The following is a 25,820-nucleotide window of genomic DNA, read 5'->3' as shown; positions in this document are numbered from 1 at the left end:
ACCCCAAATGTTATCTTATCTTCGTTTTCTAGAAAGATATTGTCAGTTTGAATCTGGAATTGTAAATTTTCTGGAATCTGTGAGAGCCCAGACATACCTAAATATGGATTTGTTAACCGTGTTCTTAAATAGTAGGCTGTACCCCCTTGAAATATTAGCAAAAGCATGCTTAGAATCATTAGAAGTGGGAAAGTACCCTTGGGAGCTTCAAATTCAGACCCCTTATTTTATAGATGAACAAATACAGGTCCAGAGAGAAGAGTGTCCCAAATTCGTATTCATTTGTTCACCTAGAATTTATGGAGTCCCCGCTCTATGTTAGACATCATTCCAGAAAACAGGACAAGCAAAGTCCTTGCTCTCGTGGATTTTATTTGAGTTGGGCAAAGGGGAGATAAATTGACCAAAAAAAAAAAAAAAAAAGCAAATAAATGAAGGTGTTTCCATAAGAAGATTAATGAGATTAAGACAAGTAGACCAAGTAATTTGATAGCAGGTGTGGTTGGAGGAAGGGATTATTTCTGTTGGAGGATCACAGAAGGCCTCTCTTAGAATGTGACATTTTAGCTAAGGCCTAAATGATACAAAGGAGTGGTCACGTGATAAAATAGGCAAGAATATTGCAGTTTGAGGGGAACAGCAAGTGCAAAGCCCACTGGGGACCAGATTGGCTTTCCAGAGGAGCAGAAAGAAGGCTAGCTGCTGATTAAAGCAGGAGGAGGAGGTATGATAAAACTGGTAGAAAAGGCAGAGGGCCAGAGGCTGTGCAGCCCCGTAGGCCCATTGAGTTTGGAATTCTAAGTATGGTTGGAAGCTCCTGGCTGGAGAGATTTAAGCTTTTGTCTCCAGACTTCCCTCTGTGGTTTTAAAATATCACTCTGGCTGCTATGTGGAGCCTGAATGAAGGAGGAGCTAGAGTGGATGCAGGGAGACAAGGAGGGAGTTCCTGCAGTCACCCAGGTGAGAGAATGTGGTGGTTTGGGCCAAGGAGGTGGCTGTGGAAATCCCATTGCTTGCTAGCTACAAACTCTAGGAAGGCTCAGAGCTGTCCCTTTTGTGTACTGATTAATTCCAAGCTTCCAGAACAATGCCTGACACATAGTAAGTGCTTGAAAAATACTAGCTGAATCACATGTATAAATACTTACTTTCTGAAGTTAGACTGGAATCCAGGATGAGATAAGTAAATGTGTAAACTATTCTCAGTTCAAGGACGCTTGCCTTATGAAAGTTTAGAAAAGTAAACCATGGGGATCCCTGGATGTCTCAGTGGTTTAGTGCCTGCCTTCAGCCCAGGCCTGATCCTGGAGACTTGGGATCGAGTCCCACATCAGGCTCCCTGCATGGAGCCTGCTTCTCCCTCTGCCTGTGTCTCTGCCTCTCTCTCTCTCTCTGTCTCTCATGAATAAATAAATAAAATCTTAAAAAAAAAGAAAAAAGTAAAGTAAACCGTTTTAGATCTTCTACTAAAAATATGCAAAACTCTTAGCAATCGTGTTCCCAACCCTTGGCATTAGCCCGTGCATTCACGGTGGCGTAAGGTCCACTTCCAGTGACTGGCGGTGAGCTTACCCAGTGTGGTCCTCCCTCTGAAATCTTCACTGCAAATTAGTTTTCTAGCAACCGGGCCATTAAGTGCAATATGGAGGTCTGAGAGGAGCAGGGGCCCCAACCGAAACAGTTGATGCTTTGGAGTTTCTTTACAGGGAAATAAAGACCTGAAGTGTGATTCTCTTTACTGCTGTCCACGTCTGTTTTGCTGGGGAAGGTGATACACATTCCACCCCCACTCCTCAGCCAACAACACATTTCACGGATCCCACTAACTGAGTACTTCATCCTGCCAGGCCTGGGTGTATGGGCCTTCCATGTACTCATTCACTTAATCCTTGCCAAAACCCCGTGAGATATGATTACTCCTACCCCCACTTTGTAGATGAAAAAAACTGAGGCTCAGAGAAGTGAACATCACAAGGCTCGTAAAGATGAGGTACATCATTCAAACCAGACGGTCTGACTTTTTAACAAAGCATCTCAGCATTTTAATTTCCTCATCAGTAGAATGGAATATTATTTACCTCATGGTGTTCTTACCACAAAATTAAATTAACTAATACATGTAATTATGCCGGGCCTTGGGTGGTCGCCTGTGTAAATGTTAGCTGGGACTAGCTTTCCCGTAATATTCTTAGAGAAAAATCATTTTTTGCATACACGATTTTAATTTGTGTGCAGGATCACTTCTCTTACTTATGTCAAATATTGAGTTGCTCCACAATGATGGCATAAGTTTGTAGAGCTAATTCATTACGCCCAAAAGTTGAGTAAATATGTATTGATCAGCATGAGTCAGGAACCATGCTAGGCCCTGGAGTTACCAAGACAAATGAAACGTAGTCCCTAGTCCCCAGGAAGCTGACAGCCTGGTGGGCATCCAAACAAGTACATGACAAGTCATTCAGTATAATTTGAAAATTGAGGGGTGTCAGTGGGTGCCTTCCCAGGTGGCGTGGGTAAAAGGTATGAATGAATTAAAAAGAGATAAGATTAACCTAAGAGGACAGAAAAGCCCTGATGGCTGGCTACATGAGGAATTGACCCTTAAACTCCAAGTCTGGCTTCAGAGTGGACAGCCAGCCTTCCTACAGCACCTTCCTTAGGGTGGCTAATGGGTAAGAGATCACTCACTGTGCTCAGACCCCGCATGGCAATGCTGAGTCTTACTGTGACTTAGATTACTTATTTTTCCCTTCTGTTGTGACTTTGTGTCCTCTGAGAATAAACATCCAGGAAGGTTATAATGGCCCATTTAAGGAATACAGAAAAAAATCGTCTTTTAATCTGTATTAGGCAATCTCAATCACAGCCATTCAAGGAATTTAAATGGGCTTTGTTATCTAGTTTGGCTGGAAAACTGGTGCCATTATTTTGTGGCCACTCCTTTAGTTCTGAAGGTTTGTTGTTTTCATTGTTATTGTTGCTTGTTGAACTAAAGTTCATTCCTTTTCTTCATGTGAACTTCCTTCTTCCAGACTTTGGTTTAACTATGGTTAAACCTCTATGGTTTAACTTCACTGTCAGCAAAAGAACACATTTTCCAAGACAGACACCTACCTGCTTTTTCTAATCCCAGCCTCTTCCTGAGTTTTGGCTATGGATTGAGCCAAACAGCAAGCTCTGATGTCAGAGACAAAGGCTGTCAGGAAACAATCTTTTTAGAAAAGCAACCAGAAAGAGGACAGGCCAGGCCCTGGATTGTAAAGCTGTTGGTGTGGGCTAGGAACAAGGGCTTTTGCTTTCTTTACTTCACATCTTCCTGGCTGAAAGCTCATGATAGCTTTCTACAGCTTTCCCTAGCAGATGAGCGATAAGAAATCTGTACCTGGAAGTATCACCTTTCTGGAGCAGAAAAACAAAGGGGCACACTTTCCTGAAATGACTTTCCTTTGGGTTTCAGGGTTTGGAAATTGTCCTTAGTGGGACAGACTGATCCAGCTTCCATGGTGACATTAACCTAAGGTCCGAGCTCTGACTCAGGATACAGTTCCTGCCTAGTGTACTCCATTTGTGCTTTCCTGTGTGTTGTGGTTGCTGGGCAATATGAAACAAAAAAGTATTTGAATTTCTGTGTGGGAGGAGAACTTTAATGCTGCTTTGATCTACAATCAAGCGACAAATCCCTTTTTACAGGATTCAGTTGAACAGTTTGTTCTAGGTTTCGCTGATGACAGAACCTGTAAGACCAGAGTAGGGTGGGGGATTTGGGGAATATTTTGGCTAGAGGTCCTGGAAGCCAAAAGGAGAGGGTTGGTAGAGATCAGCTGCCAAGCTGTCTGGAAAGCAGAACAAGGTGTAATAAGATGGCTCGTGTACAGGAAGGTCAGCTGTGAAAGAGAAAATGATGTGTACAGAAGCCAAGGCAATAAGGAAAGTGGAGAAAAAAATGCACAAAGACAAATTGATGGCCTCAGCAAGAGAAGCTCTTATGGGAGCAATTTTGAGAAATATTTGAGATCTTTCAGACAAGAAAATGGAAGGTATAATTCCTGTCTTCTGGTTTAGGGGACTTGCTTGCTCTGAACATCTGTCCAGCCGCTCTCTTCTTCATCCTATTTGGATTCTCATCACTACCTTTTTAAATGTCAAAAGTCACTTTAAGCTTACTTCTATTGATTAGTCACATTGTTTCTTAATAGAGTTGATAGTACCCAGAGGCAGTGAGAGAGAAGGTTTAGGTGGATAGGGGCTTGAGAATCAAGGCCTGAGTTTTCATCCCAGAGCAAAGCACCAGCCTGCCGGTGGGCTCAAAGGTGTCTCTGTAAATGAGGATATTGAATCCTAATGCAGCCTTGTGAGGATTAGCAATAACAGTTACAAAATCCTGTCGAGTAGGAGACAGCATCTGTTGTTATTACTGATTATTATTATTTTGCCTGAAGATGGAGAGATCAATGAGATTATAAGGCCCTCTTCAGATTTATAAGATTTCTTAATGATTTAATTCTGATGTAGGAATAATGAGCCTTTTCATTTCACTGTACGTTTTCAACCAGAAGATATCTTTAAGATTATAAAGATAATAATTGGGGGACAGCCATTTGGGCTGCGCTCAGCTGGGTGGCTCTCCTGGTCCCGCCTGGGGATCTCTGCATCTGGAGGGGCTCAGGTGCCCACACTCATGCGTCTGGCAGGTGGCGATGCGCCCCACTGGGCCCGTATGAGCATGCTCTCATTCTCCGCACCAGAACCAAGATTCCCGGAGGCAGAGCTGAGGCTGCAAGGCTTCCTGGGGCCCAGACTCAGAAGTCTGATGATACCTCTTCATCACTTTCAGTTGTTCTGAGCCCAAGGCCAGCCCAGATTTGAGGGGCAGGAGGAGTGACAAAGTCACAGGGCAAGGGAGCCAATGATCAGGGATATGAGGAGTTGTAGAGACCTGCCCCCATCATCCAACCCCCTTTCATGAAAGAGATAAACAAAGCCGAGAAAGTCACATATTTGACCCAGATCACCCAGAGAGAAACCTGACCCTCCTCCACTGCTCTTTAGTATGGGAGGAAAGCAGGGGGGTGGAGGTGGAGAATGGGACCTAGGGGGACAGCTGCCACTCACTGAGCACGTGCTAAATATAGGTAGGTAGGTCACCATGAAAATAAGATGACATGGACCTGCTGGGAAGAAAGGTGAACAAAGAAAAGTGAGTTGCAGAGGTCTTCAGGGGCACAGCTAGGGAAGACAAGAGGAGAGGGCAGCTGGGATTTACTCCCCAAGGATGGAGAGTCCATCAACAGAGGAAGGAGTCCCAGAGGAGCACACTCCTTTTGTAGGCGCTCAAGTGGCATCAAGGCAGCGGCAGGCTGAGATTCCTGTGCGTGAAGGAAGAACATGTTGACTTGGAGCAGAGGGCTGGGACTGTGGCTCAGCAAGAAAAGACCTGATGTCGTTGAGTCAAGTTAATCAGCCTGGGGGTGGAACAGACTACAAGTGTAGACAACAGTCCCTCCTGATATGTTGAGTCAAGCTGGACCAGCCAAGCCAGCAAGGTGTGCACTGGTAATTATCCTTGGTGTTCTGGTCTGTAACCCTGTGTTCTCCTTGGCGAAGAGCAGACGGCCTGTCCCAAGTGGCTGCCCTAGTATGGAACAAACCAGCACAGAGGAGGGAGGGCCCCAAGGAAGGCTGGCTATGAATTTGGTTGAATTCCACTCACAAATGAAAGTTCTTGCTCAGACCAAGTCTCCCAGTGGAGACTTAAAATGCTGTCCTTTGAAGGTTCACATATCTTTATGTTAAGGTGCTTTGCTTGTTTATTTTGTAGTGTTGAGCTTTGGTATTTTTTTTAAAAAAATAGATCAGTCTGAACTGTCGGTTTTACTGTTGTGTTCTTTTTAGTACAAGAAACTCAGTCAGGGGCACCTGGGTGGCTCAGTCTGTTAAGCATCTGTCTTCACCTCAGGTCTTGATCTCAGGGTTCTGGGGTCAGCCTCGCATCAGGCTCCCTGCTTAGCAGGAAGTCTGCTTCTCCCTCTTCCTCTGCCCTCCCCCTCCTCGTGCTCACTGGCTCTCTCTCAAATAAATAAAATAAAATTTTTAAAAAGTAGCTCAGTCAACCATTATAAAAGTACTGACTGTGTTTTATAGGACAGAAGACTCTGGTATAAAGGATAAAGGAGTTGAGTTACAGGTACCCAGAGAATTTAGACTTGTATGCCATTCATAACCTCCCTTCCTGGGTTATCCTCACTTGGAAGGCCAGAATTGTTTGTTTTACTTCCTTTAGGAATAGGTAAACACAATGCCATTTTTTTTTATTACCTGACCCTTGAATTTTCAAGCTCTTGGCTGTACATATTCACCCAGTTGTCAGCAACCATGGAATATTGCTGCTTTAAAAGCCACTGAATTTCTTTAAAAAAAAAAAAGATTTTATTTATTTATTTGAGAGAGAGAGAGACAGTGTAAGAGAGTGAGCAGGAGAGCACAAGCAGGGTGAGCAGCAGAGGGAGAAGGAGAAGCAGACTCCCCACTTAGCAGGGAGCCCTATGTGGGGCTCCATCCCAGGACCCTGAGATCCAAGGCAGACGCTTAACCAACGGAGCTACCCAGGCTTCCTGAATTTCTTTTTTTTTTAAGTTTATTTATTTATTTTAAGTAATCTCTACACACAATGTGGGGCTTGAACTCACAGCCTGAGATCAAGAGTCTCATGTTCCACCAACTGAGCCAGCCAGGTGACCCAAAAGTCACTGAATTTCGTAAAATCATGCCCTTTCATATATCTGCATGTAATTACTGTCTGCATTTCATTTCTCATTGTCTTTGGGGGACAAATATTAGCATAAGCACATCCACAGATAAAGTGTGTTTTACCTCCTTTAGCCCTAATCAGAATGAAAGTCATAAATCTGGGGAAAGTAATTAGAGTATTATTAAAAGTATTTATTAAAAAAATAAAGAGTTTGTATTTTATTAAATATGCCTCATTCCAGTGAAAGACTCTCAGGCATTGATTCATAAATTGATAAATACCCTGAAAGTATTAAATTCAGAAAATAAAAATACTCGAAAGGATAACATCTAGTCTTCCTAAGGTGTCAAGCGATCATCTTGTACATCTCTGGCTTGAGGAATATGCTATTGCCCTTGTGAGAAGCATTTGGTATAGTGTATAAAGAATCACAAAAAGAGGGTTTTTTTTTTTTTCTCTTTGACCCAATAATTCTACTTTAATGTCTGTCAGAGGCACAGTAAAAATAGAAAATGCACAGTGGTATCTCTTATAGCAGTATTTTTTTTGTATGTTTTTTTATTGGAGTTCAATTTTACAGCAGTATTTTTAAGGCAAAATCTTAATGCTCTTCACTAGAAGAATAGTAAATAAATTATGGAAATCATACTAGCTTGAATATTATGCAAATATTTAATGATTGCTCCAAAGATGACTGGTGGTAAAGATGATAACATATAATGTTTTTTTTTTTTTTGACGATTGTTTGTGCCTCCTCTATAAATGGCATCTTCCATGCACCTATGTGAATCAGAAATTGAGGAGTCTCTGTTCCCTATAACCTTGACATGTCTCTGTTCCCTATAACCTTGCCAAATTACTTCATCACTTGGTGGGCACCTGAGGGTATATTTCATCTGCTAAGTAGCTCTGAAAACTTTCTACTTTTCTTCTACTTCACCACCACCACCCTGGTCTAAGCAAACACCTCTTTGTCCTGAACCCTACAAGTACCCTGACCATGGTCCTCTAGAATCCTCTCTCCACCTACCTGTAGCTAAGATATTTTTTCTTTAATTACTGAAGTATATGTATAGCATTATATTAGTTTTAAATTAGATGTACAATATAATGAGTCAATATTTGTATACACTGCAAACTGATCACCACGGTAAATCTAGTTAACATCCATCACCACACACAGCTACAAATTTTTTTTTCTTGTGATGGGGATTTTTAAGATCTACTCTCTTAGTAACTTTCAAATATGCACTGCAGTATCATCAACTATAGTTGGCATGCTGTACATTATATGCCAGAACTTACTTATTTTATAACCAGAAGTTTGTACCTTTTGACCTTCTTCACCCATTTCACCCACTTCCCATCCCCCACCTGCATCAACCATCAATCTGTTCTCTATGTCCATGAGCTCCATTTGTTGTTCTTTAAATTCTACATATGAGTGAGATCATATGGTATCTGTTTTTCTCTGACTTATTTCACTTGTGTAATAGTGTCAAGTTCTGTTCATGTTGTCGCAAATGGCAAGATTTCACTTTGAAATCTTATGACTGAACAGTATTTCATTGTGTGTATATATGTGTGTCTATAATTGTATTTGTATTGTATTATATGTATATATTATATAATATTGTATTTTTATATATGGAATTAAAATTGTATTTGTATTGTAGTTTGGTTTTCCATACAATTACAACTTCAGAGATACATATACTTTTTGAGTTAGTGTTTTCATTTTCTTTAGATAAATACCCAGAAGTGTAACTGCTGGATCATATGGTAGCTCTTTTACCTTTCTGAGGCACCTCCATACTGTTTTTCATAGTGGCCTCACCAGTTTACACTCCCACCAATAGTGCACAAAGGTTCCCTTTTCTCCACATCCTCACCAATACTTGTTATGTCTTGTCTTTTTGGTAATAGCCATTCTGCCTTGTGTGAGGTGATATCTCATTGCGGTTTTGATTTGCATTTCCCGAACAATTAGTAACTTTGAACACTTTTCATGTGCCCTCTGGCCATCTGTATGTCTTCTTTGGACATTTTTTCCAATTTCTCTGGCCATTTTTTAATCAGATTGTTTGGGTTTTTTGCTATTGAATTGTATGAGTTCTTTATATATTTTGGTAATTATCACTTATCAGATATATGATTTGCAAACACTTTCTTCCATTCAGTAGGTTGTCTTTTCATTTTGCTGAAGATTTCCTTTGCTGTAGAAAGTTTTTAGTCTAGGATGATCTTTTGAAAATGTCATACTGCTGCCCGGTCAACAATGCATTCTCACTGCTGCTGGACTGAGTGCCAAATTGCTCATCCCAAATGCTCACTGTATGATCTAGCAACTGCCTCTCGGCTCTCCCTGTTGGTTAGTCAGTTAGTTGTCTCTTTGTCCACACTGGAGCCAGGCTGGCCTTATTTCAGCTCCTTGCTTCTTTCCTTGGGGGCACTTGCTCTAAAGGCTTGGAAAGTTCTCTTCCAGAACCCCCTAGCTGCTACCCCTTCATCCTTCAACCTTCAGGCTATGTGTCATCTTCTCAGGAAAATCTTTGCTGCTGCCCATACCAAGTTCTATGTTACAAACTCTCCTAGCACCTGTTTACTTTTCTATTGTTTGTCCCCATAGGGTGTAAATCCTGTAAGGGCAAGGACTTGACTTGTTCACTGCTCCACTACCTGGAGTTCAAACATGCGTTGAATGAATTAATCACAATCACCACTCTTGTTTACTTTACATCTGTATTCTTACCAGGCTTGGATCTGTATCTCTTATTAGATGGTGAGTCCCATGGGGTGGGAACTATGTCTGCTCTCTTTAGCATTGTATCCCTGCATGCACCCTAGGAGGCCTTCTACAAATGTATATTAAATAAATTGTATTACAACCATATGAAAAATCACACCCAATGGTTAAGAGTGATTGCGTTAGGACTGTGAAAACAATATGGACTTATAACTTTTAAAAATGGTATTGTGTTTGTATTTTTATGTTTCAATAACTATATAAACATATGTATAGGCATGTGTGTATATGTACATAGGTATATATAAATACATATGAATAAAATTTTTGTACAAATAAAAAAAATTTTAAAAAGGACTGTGAAAACATCATTGATTTTTTTCTTTATCTACAAGAAAAATTGTAATGAAAAAACCCCAATATAAAAATTCACAAACAAAAAGAAAAAACGATTCATATTTTGTATTTACTGAATAAACATAATTAAAAAGTTAAAAATAGAAATAATACCTATAATTATTCTGCCCTAAGAGATCAAGTGTTCTGATTTGTTTTCCCCAGTGTGTCGTTGTGGGTAAACATTTTACATAGCTTGGAATAGATAAAACATGCATTTTGTTTTAGCTACTTCATGCAGTATGCCATGCATTTTCCCAGGATGCTGCATTGTCTGCATCCTTATTTTTAGAAATGAATTAATGTGGAGGGGGCTGCTTCTCCAAGATACATTTCCAGAAGTAGAATTCAAACCATGGGAGTATTCCCATAGAGGTACGGATTTCTGATTTCATTAGCCAGGAGTTGGAAAAGAAACAGGCTGTGCTGTGATGGATATGAGTGCCAGTATGGAATGAGCACTTGAGGTGAAATGAAGTGAAGTGTGATTATTTTCAAAGAGTCAATGTTACATCAAGCCTCTAGTAAAAACAAGTAAATACAGTTATGTTGTTTGGAGAATGCCAAAGTCAGGTAGCTTGACTCCAAGGTGAGGTGGATGGATGCATTAAGAAGTGGAGGAGGAGGGGCAGCTGGGTGGCTCGGTGGTTGAACATCTTCCTTTGGCTTAGAGCGTGATCCTGGGCATCGGGCTCCCCAAGGGGACCCTGCTTCTCTCTCTGCCTGTGTTTCTGCCTCTCTCTCTGTGTCTCATGAATAATAAATAAAATCTTAAAAAAAAAAAAAAAAGAAAGAAAAGAAATGGAGGAGGAGGGGTGCTGAATGTCAGGCTCCAACAACTACAAAGGACTTTGAGAGAGCAGAGGTGCTGAACAAATGTGGGACATTAGTAAGTGAGGTGTTGTAAAGTTGGAAGCAGCCAATACTGATTAGAAAGTTACCTGTGGTCTCTCAATCTGCTAGTAAGGGAAGTGGCAGTAGAGACAGGAGTGACCAGGTGTCAGAGGGATGGCAATGACAAATGGAAGCACCAAAGTGGATGTTGTGGGCAGGACATGAGGACTGCTGCCTAATGCATTTCAAAATGCAAGTCTGGGCAGGCTGGCCTCTGGCTTCCTTCTTGATTATTTTATAAAATGACAGTATCATAGCCCTAAGCAGGAGCCTGAGTTGCAACCACCTTGGTTCATTAACCCCAAATTTGCCACTCTGTAGCCATCTTACTCCCCATTTGCTTAATAATACAAACTCTCCAATACTTGTGCTTCACAGAGGACCCTGGATAAAGGGTATCTGCTGCAGAATTACATGAAATTCTTTCCCAAACAGCAGAACTTCCCAAGCTTGGAGCCCATCAGCAATCCCAGGCCTGTGCCAAACTGACGACTTTAAGAGATTTACATTGTATATTTCAGACTCCTCTTTCTGCTCTGTTTGCCTGTCCCGGGTGCCCACACTCGCTCTTCCTCTCCCTCTCTCTCTCACTCCCTGAATTAAGCACCTCTCACTTCCAAACAGTTCTAAGGGCTTTCCTGAAATAGAACAAAATGATCTCCTTTAAAAAAAAAAAAGAAAAGAAAGAGGGACGCCTGGTTGGCTCAGTGGTTGAGCGTCTGCCTTCGGTTCAGATTGTGATCTTGAGGTCCTGGGATTGAGTCCTGCATGGGGCTCCCCACAGGGAGCCTGCTTCTCCCTCTCCCTGTGTCACTGCCTCTCTCTGTGTGTCTCTCATGAATAAATAAATAAAATCTTAAAAAAAGAAAGATCACAACCAGTGATTTAATTAAGAACGCAGCCAACATTTTCATTTGAAAGAGGACATAGCAGGAGAAGGCAGGGGAAAAGGATAAAGAAGGAATGATAAGACTTCAAGTCTGGTGTTTGGAAAGTGTGGGGCAGACACAGTTGTGCTCTGGATAGTTTTTCCTATCCATCTCAAGCCACACTGGCCTTGACTACTAAGCATTAGCTGTAAAGTCATTCATGGACTTTTGTGTTTCAGGAATTTTATTATCTAAAATCATTACATTCAGTCATTTCTTCTCTGCTTGTAAACTTTTATCTTTGGCCACTGGATGAGCAAGTAAGAACCCTATCTATTATAATCAGTGTTGAATCCCCACTGTCTACACTGGACTGGTACATGGACATTGCTTAATAAACACTGAATGAATGAATGAATGAATGAATGAGCAAACGAGTAATCAGAACTAGAATATTCTGGTTTTTCCATGTCATTAAACCATCAATCATTCAACTCTATTAGGTCGGGTTCACATAATGCTCATCCCAGGTTGTCATCACCAGCTTGATTATTTTAATGATTAGCAAAAACTTTTAGATTGTCATTTAGAAAAATACAACTAAAATATGTACATGGTAGTGAAAAGGGAATTCTGACTAGAACCCATTTCCCTCCTTAGACTCAGAGTTTATGTAGCTCTCCCACTAGCTCACATTTAGCTCCTATTGCATGAATTTTTACTTAATATGAAGTAATTTAAAGGGTGCATTGATATTTTTGCTTTATTTCAGCAAACTCCAGAACACAAAGAGGGATATCAGATGGCTTCAAGGAGTGACTGGCGAATGGTTTGAAGAAATTCAAAGAAAAAAGTTTTGCAATGAAGCAGATGTTAGCCAAATGTTGAAACAACCACTTACATACAGGCTAAGGAAGACAATGGCAGAAAATGGTGAGAAAAAAATTTAGATCTAATTTTTTTCTTTTTTTAAAGATTTTATTTATTTATTCATGACAGACAGACAGAGAGAGAGAGAGAGGCAGAGACACAGGCAGAGGGAGAAGCAGGCTCCATGCAGGGAGACCAACATGGGACTCAATCCCAGGTCTCTAGGATTACACCCCAAGCTGAAGGTGGTGCTAAACTGCTGCACCACCAGGGCTGCCCTAAAAGTTTTTTCTTATGGCACAGTATTCTAGATAATGACTCAGTGGCTCTCTAATTTAACCAATCCATATTTAGGACTATTTTTAAATCATAAGGAACAAAAGTTTTATAACCTAACAAATAATGAAAAGAGTGAACAGAAAATGTGCTGTAAAAAAAAAAAGAAAAAGAAAAAAGAAAATGTGCTGTAATGTCTTTGGGGGGTGGGGTGTTTCTAGAATCAGGCAAGATAGCATAGTGGTTAAGAACAGACATCGATACTAAAAAAGACTTGGATTCAAATCTCCACTCTCTCTGTACTCTCTATTAGATCAGAATCCATGTGACTGTTCAAGTTACTTATTCTCTATAAGCTTCAGTTTTCTCATCTTTAATAGGGTATGATGATACACCTCATAGGGTCATTGTATATGTATAAAGTACTAGACTGGAACACAGTAGGCACTTAAATGAATGAGATGGTGATGCAGAAGGAGGAGGGAGGGGGAAGGGCATAGAAGAGCTCCATAGGTAAATGCTTTCTTTGAACCTCCCAACTGTGTCACTATTCACATGTCACTTATCTTCACCAATCACTTTCTTTATCTGTAAATGAGGATAATAAAACCTACTTTCACACGACTATTGTGAGAATAACAAAGTCCATTCAAAATTATAAACTACTAAAACAGTGTAGAGTGTCTTCCTACTGATATAGTCACATGGACTACTTTTTCTTGTGTGTTACTAACATTAATAACATCAAAAAACATGTAACAATATTTCTTTTTTTTAACAATATTTCTAAACTTATGTTGACAATATTTTATAACTCCCATCATTAACAGATCTATCTAAAAAGACTCATAGTCCAGATTTTGAAATTAACTCCATATATACCAGGTTACCTTAATCTCTCCCCTTACCTTAATCTCTCTAATACTTATAAATTCAGCAAGCCCAAATATATTACAGCATTATAGACTTAGTATGTGTTGGTTGCCTTAGAATTTTAAATTCTCACACATATAACTATGTATTATCTGTACATATATTGGACATATTTATATTTCAGGCTTGTATACATATAAACCATATATGTAGCAAATACACAAACACAGAGATAGATTTTTGATGGGAATAAGGAACACTCTAAATGGCTTAATTTTCTTTTCCTTCACTTTCTTTGGAGTAAAAAGTTACTTGGTGTCTACCACTATGGTTTTAAAACACTAAAATAAAAATATCTGAAGGACAGGTGGCTAAAAGCAACCCGAAAGTTGAAGAGGGCCTTGACCCCTTCCATACAACTTAGGATGGATTTGTGCAGCTGGTGTGCAGAAGTGCAGCCCACAGTTCACAGTGCATTGAAAGCCTCCCCATTCTTTATGAGGATTTTCTCTACTCAGCAGAACCATCAGAGGCACAGGGCTTCCCTAAGTTCCTGTAGTCTTTCTGTGGGGGTGCCTGCAGCGTTTCAGTCTGCATAAACAGAGGTGGGAAGCAAGAGTGGAGTCTTAGTTCTCTGAGATATAGTTACCTGGAAATATTGAGTGATGCCAGATGTCTACAATGTCCCCCTAGATTCCACAGAATCACAAACATCAAGATCTAAAAATACACCTCATCAAAGAAACCCAACATCCATTTCTTCTCGGCTGAGCTTCAGATCATCCTTTGCTTCCCTGTTCTCATTCAGAAAATCCAGAAAGGAGACTTTCAAGCTTCAATCGCTAGGACAGAAAGGGTGAGTTAAACCCAGATCATGTGACAGCTCTGAGGCCAGTAGCCTGTTTTGCGTTCAGAATGTTTAATGTTTGTTCTTAGGCTTTAAATTCAGATACTAACAAAGGAAACAGGACTAAACTCGCAGCGGGACAAAGTCCTTCTGCAATCATGAAACTTGGCTCCTTTGAAAGCCAACTTCTAACCAATTGCACAGGTCCCAGGGAGTGCACTGAGTGAATGACGGGTTAAATGTTGGGAAATAATAATTGACTTTCTCTGCTGTTTCAAGAACCTGTTCTATGCTCTGGTCTGGAAGATATCTTTAAATCAAAACAACTTTTTGCTTGGGGGGGTGTGTATCTGTGGTCACAAGGAGAGATGGGGTATAAAGATGAATTCAAAGCAAAGGAGATGAGCAAAGAGAGTAGAGAAAACTTGCATTTTAAAATTGAGGAAATAAAGATATTACTGTGCTGAGCGGTGTTCGGGACAGCTGTTCTGATGTGGTTTTCCAGAATTTAAACTTAAGGTAAAGGAAAAGAGGAAGCTCTGGGGGGCAGGCAGAGTTCCAAATAGCTCTCAGTGTAGAACGGTGTAAATCGGTTCATCTTGACTCATTAGTTGTTGGATTGTTTTGTGAAAAACAAGCAAGGCTTTGCCTACATGCAATCGAGCTGACTGCTGAATATTTTCAGCATGTCTTCCTGGTTGAAAAGCTTCCCACCCTCTTGTGGTGTTGGCTTCACACGTGATGTGTGCCGTCAAACCATTAGGAGTGCGTTGCTGCACTAAATAGGTGCTGGAGGTCACTCTTGCTGGAAAACAGCGCACGCCACTTGGTGGGGTGTGTGATGAGGCTCCCAAACCTGCAGAACAGAACTCTGCCCTCCCCTCTTGGGTTGGATGGAAGGTTTTTTCGCTTCCAGCTTTCACCTGAGACTGCTTTTGTCTTTGCTGAAATAACGAAGAGCTGAACAGAATGTAGGTTTAGGTGACCATCTCTACCAGAGTCACTTGTAAGGAAGTACTCTTCAAATAGGTGAGTTGCTTTTCTTTGTAAGAATGTTTGAAATCCCCCCCCCCCTTCCAAAAAAAAAAGAATGTTTGAAATGCTAGTAATTCTCTCATTTGGGGATTCGAAATCAAAGGGTATGTCCTTTTGAGGAAATGCGGATTTTTAAGGACAAGAGAAATCTTCCTGATGTGTGGTGTAGCTGGGACTGATGGTGTACTTTGTGTTTTAGGTAAGTTTCTTTAAGGCAGAGTTTTATACAGCTGCACAATCTAACATCAGTAAACCAGGAAAAGTTGAGAAACCTGTTCACTCTGTGGACAAGTTATTTCCAAGCTCATATTGCAAGTCACTGCAAAAGTGGATCAAAGACAGCAAATCTAGAATCTTCCATCTGGGTATCATGTTTTCTGGTCATAGACCAAGGTGAAAAAAAAAAATCACAACTTAGCAAAATTTATTTAGCAATCGTCCTTCCTGTGTGCCAAAATGACATGTAGCCTTCTTTTAATCATACAAACTGAAAATAAAAATCAGAATGCAGAAGTGAAACAGATTTTATCCTTAAAGTATATATGCATATGTTAAGCAGTTTTCAGAATTTGTCTTCTCTAAATACATTCTACTTTCAAACCATAAATGGAGATAAATATTTATTAATGGTGAGGACGCAGAGTATTATAAAGGCATGTTTTTTGTTCCTGAGAAGTTTCAGTAGATAAACTGCAAAAATATGTCTTTTTATTTTTAAATATGTGCGTGACCTAAATATTTGGATATAAATCCTGAGTGTGTGTGTGTGCACGCGTGTGGCCAGGGGGTGGTCTTAGAGAGTGTTGTACTATGGTAGGAATATTAATTGTGTGTTGAACATTTCTAGGGACTCTTTACGCTTAAGTAGAACCTAACTTTCTTTGGCAGTTCTGAGCTTTTGAAATACAAAATCAGCCTTCCAAATACATGACTCAGGAGCTCCTCCTTGCCTGTAATGCACCAGGAAGAACTGACAAAGAGCCCAGGAGAGCAGAGCCATTCTGTGCCAGGTCAGTCAGGTTTCTACTTGCCAAGGCCACCTAGGCTAGACTTTGTCACACTCTGTGCTCTGGAGAACAAGTCAGCAAAGCAGTTCAGAGAATCTTTTGCAAATCACAGAAAGAAAACCAATCCCTCTAGGCAAAATACAGCTTTCTGTTCAGCCCTGAAATACTTGAGTATCAGAGAAATTTCTTTTCATCTTTTAAGCTGTGGTTTAACCAAGAAATGACACTGGATCATGGATAATTCTTCCCCAGAAAAAAATGGATTTAGTCATTTCATCAGATACCTACTTTAGAAAGGCCCAGCCAGTAAAAATATATGACCTACTGAGGCTTGATTTCCTACGAGTGGATAAAAAGATATGGAAACATGGTGACTTAATGAATTAACAAAAAGGCAAAAAAGGTTTCCCATGTCTGCTTCAAATATGACTATTTTCTCCTCCCAAATCTATGTACTTCCCAAATTATCTCATTATTTTTTAAAGACTCTATTGACTTCTTTGAGAGAGTAAGAGCAGGGGAAGGAGCAGAGGGGAAACAATTCTAAGCAGACTCCCAAGAGCTGAGTGTGGAACCCAACTCAGGGCCGAATCCCAGGAGCCTGAGATAAGGACCTGAGCCAAAACCAAGAGGCGGACACTCAACTGACTGAGACACCCAGATGCCCCATTCCATTGCTATTTTAATCCTATTTATAAATGATTGAACTATATCCCCTGTGACCTTTCCCCAGCCCCAGGAAAAAAGGAAAAATATTTTCCACTTGTGTTGATTTGTTTATTGCTGGCCAATAAATTCAAGAGAAGTATACATGTATATTGCAAGTATCTTTCCCCCAACATTTCCCTGTATGTCTTGTCTCCTCATGTCTTATTACAGGGCATCTAGTGCCTGTGACATAGTACTCAGCCCCCTAGCACAAAATTTCAGTAACCTGGAGCCTCGAAAAATCCTTCTATGGAGTACAGCAAATACCCAATAGTGTATGTCATGAGCTTATAAATGCAGTCTTTCTGGCTGCCAAAGAGTATCGACAGCTGTTCATTCCTTATTCCAGACCCCCATGATTCCAACGATCCCCTCCCCACCATGAATACATGCTGTGCATGCCACTCTGTGTCTCATGCTACCACATGATCCACAGCAAAGCTGCCCCTTCAAGGGGGCCACTCACATTCTCAAAACTATATAGCTATGTGCCACCAGTTCATCATGGCGATTTTAGGTTTATGGATTTCCCCTCCTACTCCTTCCTTTGTTGTAGTCCCAAGGATTAGGGGAAAGTGAAAAGATGAGGGAAATAGTTCATAATGCTTATGAGTGGCAGGTACAATTAAATTTAAGATCACCTCTTTTGAGAACCATCACAGTGCTTAGCATGTAAGTACCCACTATGTGATTGTGATTAGCAAGCTCAGCTGCTCTCCAGAGAAGAGTGCATGCCCATTACCCTGTAGCTTCTGGAAGATTTTTTTTTTCCCCTTGAGATGCAAAGAGCTTTGGTAGATCCACCTCGCTGCTCTTCAGACCTGCCCAAATTTGCCTGATCTGCGGGGTGTACACAGCTCAGACACTCCAGCTGCAGCCCCAGTTTATGTAAGCAAGACATTCACCTGCTGTTTTGGAAAATTGAAAAGGTGGATGATATTTTTTTCCCCTGGATTCTGGCCATTCTCTTTTTTACTCTGTCACTCACTACACATGCCGCTCACTACAAATGCCTGAGTTCGAAGACACAAAAATCTAGGACACCTTGATGGGAGGAGAAGTCAGAGTAAGCAAAATCCTTCTTTGGAAGTGCTCTTTCAGTGACCCCAGGTGTGGTCTCCACAGGTAGACGGGAGGGTTGTGATGACAAGGGGAAAGGCATGACAAGGGGAGTGGTTTTGAGTTTCATCCTTGGGTGGCCTTGGGTGGCTACTGGCTCCCAGGTGAAGGGCTGATCATTAGTATAATCTCATCAGCCATTTAAAAATAATGGCAGACACACAGGCCCCAGCTCTGGGATTCTGATCCAGAAGGTCTGAAGTAGGGCAGTGAAGGGAACTTCACTGATTTATTTTGAATTCTCTGAGATATTCAGGTGCTCAGCCAGGTTGGATACCACGGCAGCCCAGCTTCCTGTTCCTACCGTGGGAAGAGCTGTCAGAACTCCCCGTGTGGCTATAGTTTGTCCATGTGACAGTTTCTCTCTTTTGTTTATTTATTGAGCTTTTATCAAAGTCTTCCTCTGGATCAGATACTGTGGTTGGTATTGAAGATAAAATCGTGAAGATAAGGCACAGTCCCTGCTGGAGAACTTCGCAATATAGTAGGGAACAGCAGAGTATTGCATGGAAGCAGGCAAAGGTGAGCCGCACAACTCCAGGATGGGCCAGAGCATGATGAGTGTGTGTATCTCTTATGGCAGGTTTCTTGCAAATGACAGTAAGTATCTTGAGGAAGGGATGCCCTATGGAATTCACATAGAGATACCCTCTGGCCTAACGCAGCCCGGGTGACAGCCGCCTGACCACCAGCCAGTGGTCATGGTGTTGTATGGTGAGTGATAGGGAGGGTATATGGTATTCCCACCATGACGACATACAGGAGAAGTACTTAACTCAGACTGGAGGACCTGAAGCCTTCCCGGAAGAGGAAAGCCAATTGCCAAAAGACATACAGGATTGAGCTAGGTAATTAAGAGGCAGGAGGTTGTGCCAGGCAGAAAAACTGACACAGCCAGGGTGTGGAGGCTAGAAAAAGCAAGAACTCCTGTAGGTCACTGAGGTTCAGTGACCCAGTATAAGGTGAGACCAGTAAGAGATGGACTGGGAGAGGTTGGCCTTGGCCATAACACAGGGACTGGCAGTGCTAAGGTCATGCAGTGCTGAAAAGCTTGGATATCTAATCTTTCCTACTGTAAAAGCTCTTAGATTTGATCCTGTAGACAATGGGAAGTCATTAATCACTTTTACTAATACCATTTTTCCTTATATATATATTATATATGTATTTTTCATATATATATACTGTATTTGTGTATATGTATATACACATATACAGTATATATATTGTATATGTATATATGTGTGTGTATATATATGTATGTGTGTGTGTGTGTGTGTGTGTGTAAAATCACCCACAACCCACTGCCCTGGAGAAACACTAAAATATTTTGGCATATTCAATGCATGTCTGCAGGTACATATGTCTATTTTATCCATTGCCAGTTTTTGTTTTTTATTTAAGTAGGCTCCATGCAGAGCCCAGTGTGGGGCCCAGTTTCACAACCCGGAGGTCAGGACCTGAGCTGAGATCAAGAGTTGGACGCTCAGTCGACTGAGCCACCCAGGTTCCCCTCCATTGCTAGTTTGTAAGCAGAGGAGTGACATAAACAGATCTTCATTTTACAAAGATCATTTTAGCTTGGTGCTTCTCAACCAGGGGCAGTTTCACCCCCAAAAGACATTTCTGGCTTCCACAACTGAAGGGTGGGAAGTATGGGCATCCAGTGGGTGAGAGGTCAGAGATGTTGCTAAGTAGCCCATTTTGCTAACAGCCCACCCCAAAGCAATGCTGATAGAGCCAAGGCTGAAAGATTGACCTAGTTACAGCACAAGGAAAGACTGGAGAGGGCAAAACTCAAGTCAGATTGACCAGGTAAGGGACTGTTGAGATGATGGATGAGGGAGCAAGCAGGGAGGAGGGCAAAAAGCGGACAGTTTCGTGCATGGTTTAGAATGTAGAATCATGAGAACCTGGGAATGGGATATGGTGGGTGAAGAAGAAGGAGGAATGGCGGTTAACTATCCTTTCTGACTTAGGAAACTCAGTGGATGATGAGAAAGCTGGGAAGAGCAGATGTAATGAGGATAAAAAGGAACACATTTGCTTATTTATTCAATGGAGAGTGCTCAAGGAATAAATACTGTGAATGGCACTGCAGAATGCAACCTTGCTTTCTTTAGTCTTGTGAGGACAGCAAAATGGAAATAGAGAAACATAGAATGCTAGAGCTAAGATGGGGAAGTTCCATCCTCTAGGAGCACATAGGAGAAAGTGTATGGTACATTAAGTCTTGAGTCTTTATAGGTCTTCCAGGGCAAATGACATCAACAGTGATTGTTCAAAGGGATGAGAGTTGTCCAGGCAACCAGGTGGTAGAAAAATGTTTCAGCCACAATCTGTGCAGATGCTCAGAGATCTGCCAATTCCCTATTGCAGAGGGATATACAAAGGTAAGAAACGAGGCTGGGGAGTGTATGTGGACTAGATCATCTAGGGCCCTATGAATGCAGAGAAGAATTTGAACTTTCACTTGACAGCAAATGGGCATCATTAAAATGTTACACAGCGAAGTAGCATGATTCACTTTATACTGAACACTCTGGCTGAAGTGTAGGGAATGGATTGGATTGGAACAAAACTCAGAGGGACAGATAATGGACGAGTGCAAACTAAAGGCGGCAGATGAAAATGTCTTAACTGGGGTATAAATGAGGAGATGTAGAGGTATGGGTGGTTTCTGAGTGTAAATCAACAGGATCTGTTGGAAGGAAGACACGGAGTCCATTTGGGACAAGGAGGGTCTGAATCACCCACGGTCACCCAGATGAAGCTCTTCAGTGGCCAGTGCTTAGAGCGTGCTCCATCAGTACTTGGCGGAAGTCACCTGTGGTTCTGGTTTTTAAAAAGAATATTTTCGAGCCATACTCTAATGTAGTGAGTGAGAATTTCTGAATAGTATCAGCAAAGATATAGAGACAAGAGAGAATATTTTATGGAAGTGAAATAAATTCAGAAAGCATAGCTTACAGGTACCTGTAGATGAGGGGAGTACGGGGGCATAAGGCTTGAAGGGTGAGGGGTGGTCTGGGAGGCTCATCAGATGAAAGAAGAGCCTTGCATTGAGTTCAGATGTTAATACTTTGCAAGGTTTTTAAGCAGGGGATTGATAAGATCACATTTGCATTTTAGAGAGATCACTGTTGGTGGTATGAAGGATGGAGAGGAGTCCAGGAGAGAAATTACAGAAGTTTAATAGGCAGAATGAGTGTAGGGTTGTATGTGAGAGATCTTCAAGATGTGGCCCCAGGAAGGCTTGAGAGCAAACGCAGATGAGGTTGCTTTGTGTCCCTGGAATCACTGGTCCAGAGGACATTTCTCAACATAGCTTCCATGACACTGCTGCTGCCTTCATTTGCCCTGCAAGTGAAAACCAGTTACATCAGAAACATAAATTCACTTTTAGAAGGGCCTGAGTATGTGCAGAGACTCTGGGGCCTCCAAGACACCTGAGTCCTACACCCGGCCAGTAAACCCACTGAGCACACACAGCATGGCCCACCGTCAGGGGACACGCATCCCTCCGGCCCGCAGCACACCCTTGCACCCAGTGATGCTCTGTCATCTCCTGCCACCCTCTGAGTCACCTCCTGTCGTGCTCAGGAATGGATCCCTGCCCCAGCTGCCCACACTCCAAGTTAGATTGGAGGCCTGGTGAGCTGCAGGGGCGCCTGGTGATGGCTGTGGCCCCCAGGGCTGGGGAAAGAGTCTTCACAATCTGGCCTGTTCTCTTGGCTCTGGCAAAATTCAATCACTTGCCAGTTCCCAAACTCCTTGGCTGTCTCCAGGTTTTTGCTCACGCTATTCTTCACTCTCTCATACCAGTTCAACTGCCACCTTATCCCGTGGCCTCCCCTGTTCACTGGCCCGCCTGTAGGATGTGCTCACCTGCACCTCTGCACACTCAGGACATTGAACATCATATCTCCTTATTGTCCTCACTGCCTCTTTGCTTGTATTTTGGCTCTTTATGCATCTAATCTTTGCTACTGTAAAGGCTCTGAACAGGGTCCCTATCACAGACCTATTTGTTTCCTCTGAAGCACTCAAAATAGTGCCTGATGGGAGGGCAGCTAGCAGGTTCAATAAGACTGTGGGGAGGGACGCTGGGTGGCTCAGTGGTTGAGCTCTTTTGGCTCAGATCGTGATCCCGGGGTCCTAGGATTGAGTCCTGCATCAGGCTCCCTGCAGACAACCCTCTCCCTCTGCCTATGTCTCTGCCTCTCTCCCTGTGTTTCTCATGAATAAATAAAATCTTAAAAAAAAAATAAGACTATAGGGAAAAGAAAAAGAAAAGCAGTAATTAAGGTCTAGATAGTATACATTTAGAGCTGGTGTTTCAGAGTAATGTGAAACACAGTCCTTGATCTTTATTTCAATTTCTGTTTAAAATTTGTGCTAAACTGTCAATTATAGTTGAATATCTTTAACATGTATAACTGGCCTCCCAGGTTTTATGCCCAACTCTGGGGAAGCACAAAGCAGCTAGGAGTTCCAATAAAGGAAACTGCATCTTGCCACTTTTGACTGATCTGACCTCAAGTCCCAGTTCATTTGTTTAATTCTCGATTCCCTTTGCTGTTCTCTTAGGGAAGGAGAGGACCTCGTTTCATACAGGGCAGTGAGTCATTACTGTCTATTAAATCATGTGCTGTACTTCAGGCCGAGTGCTCCTTGGCATAAGATTATGAATCTAAAAGATCAAAATCTATCTCAATTTGGGACCCATGCCTTGTAAATTTTTCACCTTCTACTGAATCCGAGAGAAGCAACAGGAACAGTAGAAGCGTAATTGTTCTCCAAGATGGTTTTATAGTAAATAAGGCATTTCTATAAACATAACCATGGAGAAGCCATTTTGTTTTATAAGGTTTGCTTTTTAAACATTGCCTTGTGAATTGTTGAGTCTGGCCTTGACCTAATCTCTCTTCGAAATAAAAATGTACAGAAATAGAAAATCTCTTTCCCATTTGCAAGAACAGTCAGTGTGCCATACCAGCTAAGAAGGAGGGCTCTGGATTTAATGAGCCTGTGGCCAATTCTGAGCTCATTCACTAACTGTGTATGTTGGGCTAAGTCTCCTAATTTCTCTGGGCCTCTGTCTCCAAGTCCATAAAATGGCAGCAGTCATAGTATCCCCTTCTCAAGAGCAATGTCTTTAAATGAGGTAAGGTGCATACAGCATGAGAACATTGACACGTAGTAAGCACACAGCACATGTGCACTATTTTTGGTAGTATGTCTTTATGCTGAGTTCAAATCCACATCCACCATTATGTAATTTCTTCTTGGCTACCTGAGTGAAAAAGATGTCAAGTGTTGATCCTAAACAATCCTAGGAAAAGGTTTCTGAGATTTTTTTTTCAACAACGCTCTAATCAAGAAATGTCTTCTTCTAGGACATTAGAAATACATCTAATATATTCTCAAGTTATTAAGATAGCAAGTGTGGGGTTGATTTTCCACCTCATAAAAGTTAGGCCCTTCTTCAGAGAAATTTTTTCCTGTTCTTTCCACAGATGTGACAGCCATGCAGGAGCTCCTGTGTCTGTGAGGCAAACCATTACGGTGAGTAACCGGAAACTGAAGGTCAGGCCAAGGAATTCAGAATTAATGAAATCCCTGGTTGGCTACCTATAGGCTTCTCCTTGGCTCAGATTGAAATTTACCTTAGAAGCTTAGGTTTGTCCTAGAGAGTTCCAAGTTTCCCAACTGTTGGTTCCCAGTTGGCTCTGCTACTGAAATACACAGCAGGCTCTGCCCAGAGGAAGTGAGGCTGTCGTGTGTTCCCTCACAGCATCAGTGGCATCTCTGACATTCTATCTCGGGTCTTTCCTGTGCCACCTTGAAGAACTAGGCAGTGGAAGAGGTGAGAGGCATCCACCGCCACTCTTGCAAGCCAGTGTGGGTCTGGGCTGAACCTTTTCTGGACAAGATCGTCATTTGTCTTCAGAGTGGAAGCCACTGATTGGTGAGACGCGTTTGAACTGGAACTAGTTCACGTTGGGGGGACTGACCCAACACAACCCTCCACTGAGGGCTTAGATTTAAATGTATCTGTGTTCACGTGCTGACAGGATTGGGAAGTCGTACAGCGTGTGTGTGTGTGTGTGTGTGTCGCTTTTTCGTGGTCCTTCCTTTGGATCTTCACATGCCTGTGTCTTACTGTGTGACTCATGTGTTTTGGAGATGAAAGAGAATGTCGGACAGGATGTAAGGTGCAGGAGGAGGGCAGAGGCATTTTTCAATGTATTGTGGTCTTACCCTAAGACCTGGCTCTCTTGAGCACGCTCGCTCTTTACAAAATGCCTGGTAGAATTCTGGTGAGGAGGACATATAAACAGAAGTTCTTTATTTCAGAAACAAAAGAGAGCCTGGGCTCTCCTTCAGAGTCGAATAACGCTGAGCACGGTCTCCTTGCTATGTGTGGGCCCCAACCGGGACACCACACCGGCAGCTGCTGCACTGTCCTGGAGAACCGGCTATCACCCAGCACTTGACATAGATCATTGCATTTAAGCCCCAGGGGAGATCTACAAAGTATGCTCTAGTATCCCCATCTTAAAGATGAAGAAGCTGAGGTTTCGAGAATTTGGTGATTATGTTCAAGGTCGCTGGTAAATGGAAGAGTCGAGATTAGAAAATCTGGGTTTCTATAACTCCATGGCTCTGTCAGCCCCAAAGCCCCCTTTGCTGAGGAGCCCTGCTGGCTTACCACCAGCAGCCTCTCCTTTCATGGAGCAGGGGACTGAAGTGTGTGCGTCCAGCCTTGCTCCAGGATGCTTCTGTCTTCTTGATTTTCCTTGGAGAAGTACTCAGAGCTAACCTCCCCCTACCATTTGAGAGCTATGGATGGGGCCTGAAGCATAGGAGGAACGCAAAAAAGAAATGCAAATGCCTAGAAGTTATAAAACAGTAGAGCTAATTTGGAATCCTCAGGATGTGAAAACCCAGTCTGAGGATTAATAGGTATCTTTTGTTGGCACTCCTGATTGCTGCTTGCATTGAACCGTTTCACTACTTAGAAGCAAGTCTACTCTGCAAGGTAAGAGCTGGGAAGATAAATGAAACTCAAGGTGGTGATTGTTGATACCAGTTCATAACTTTTTAAAAAATTCAAATTCCATTATAAAGTTAATATTTTTATAAAAACGCATTATAAAAATAATGAAACTGCCTAAAACAAAAGTTTTGTATGACATGTAGATTTCCATTATTTATTCATGGAAATCTTCTTCCATCAACCTGCAAATAGCTGGAAGATCTGAGGTAATAAACTTCCCCTCACTTGGTTAGCAACCCAACAGGAAGGTTATAAAGTGGATTCTGGTATTTTATAGGAGACTGTGCTACATTATTAAATGACTTTCTACTCAAAGAGAAGACAGCTGCAATGTAAACATTTTCATCAGCTTAAAAGAAGCAAAACATT

General features: G+C 41.8%; 1 protein-coding gene across 7 annotated transcripts in view; it reads left to right on the top strand.

The window, feature by feature from the left end:
- EXPH5 (exophilin 5) overlaps positions 1 to 25,820 on the top strand; it is a 93,174-nt gene that overhangs the window by 49,416 nt on the left and 17,938 nt on the right. For 3 of the 7 annotated variants that reach the window (XM_077893360.1, XM_077893359.1, XM_077893358.1), the window contains exons 2-4: positions 12,426 to 12,586; positions 14,366 to 14,528; positions 23,908 to 23,956. In XM_077893360.1, the coding sequence (XP_077749486.1) occupies positions 12,426 to 12,586; positions 14,366 to 14,528; positions 23,908 to 23,956 (373 nt within the window). Of the gene's footprint in view, positions 1 to 12,425; positions 12,587 to 14,365; positions 14,529 to 15,270; positions 15,549 to 23,907; positions 23,957 to 24,185; positions 24,360 to 25,820 lie in introns of those variants that run through there. The other 4 variants (XM_077893362.1, XM_077893361.1, XM_077893364.1 and 1 more) reach the window with 3 other exon arrangements.

The sequence above is a fragment of the Canis aureus genome, chromosome 3 (genome assembly GCF_053574225.1).
Source record: "Canis aureus isolate CA01 chromosome 3, VMU_Caureus_v.1.0, whole genome shotgun sequence".
Classification (NCBI taxonomy): Eukaryota; Metazoa; Chordata; class Mammalia; order Carnivora; family Canidae; genus Canis; species Canis aureus.
This window is presented reverse-complemented; position numbering and strand designations above follow the sequence as displayed.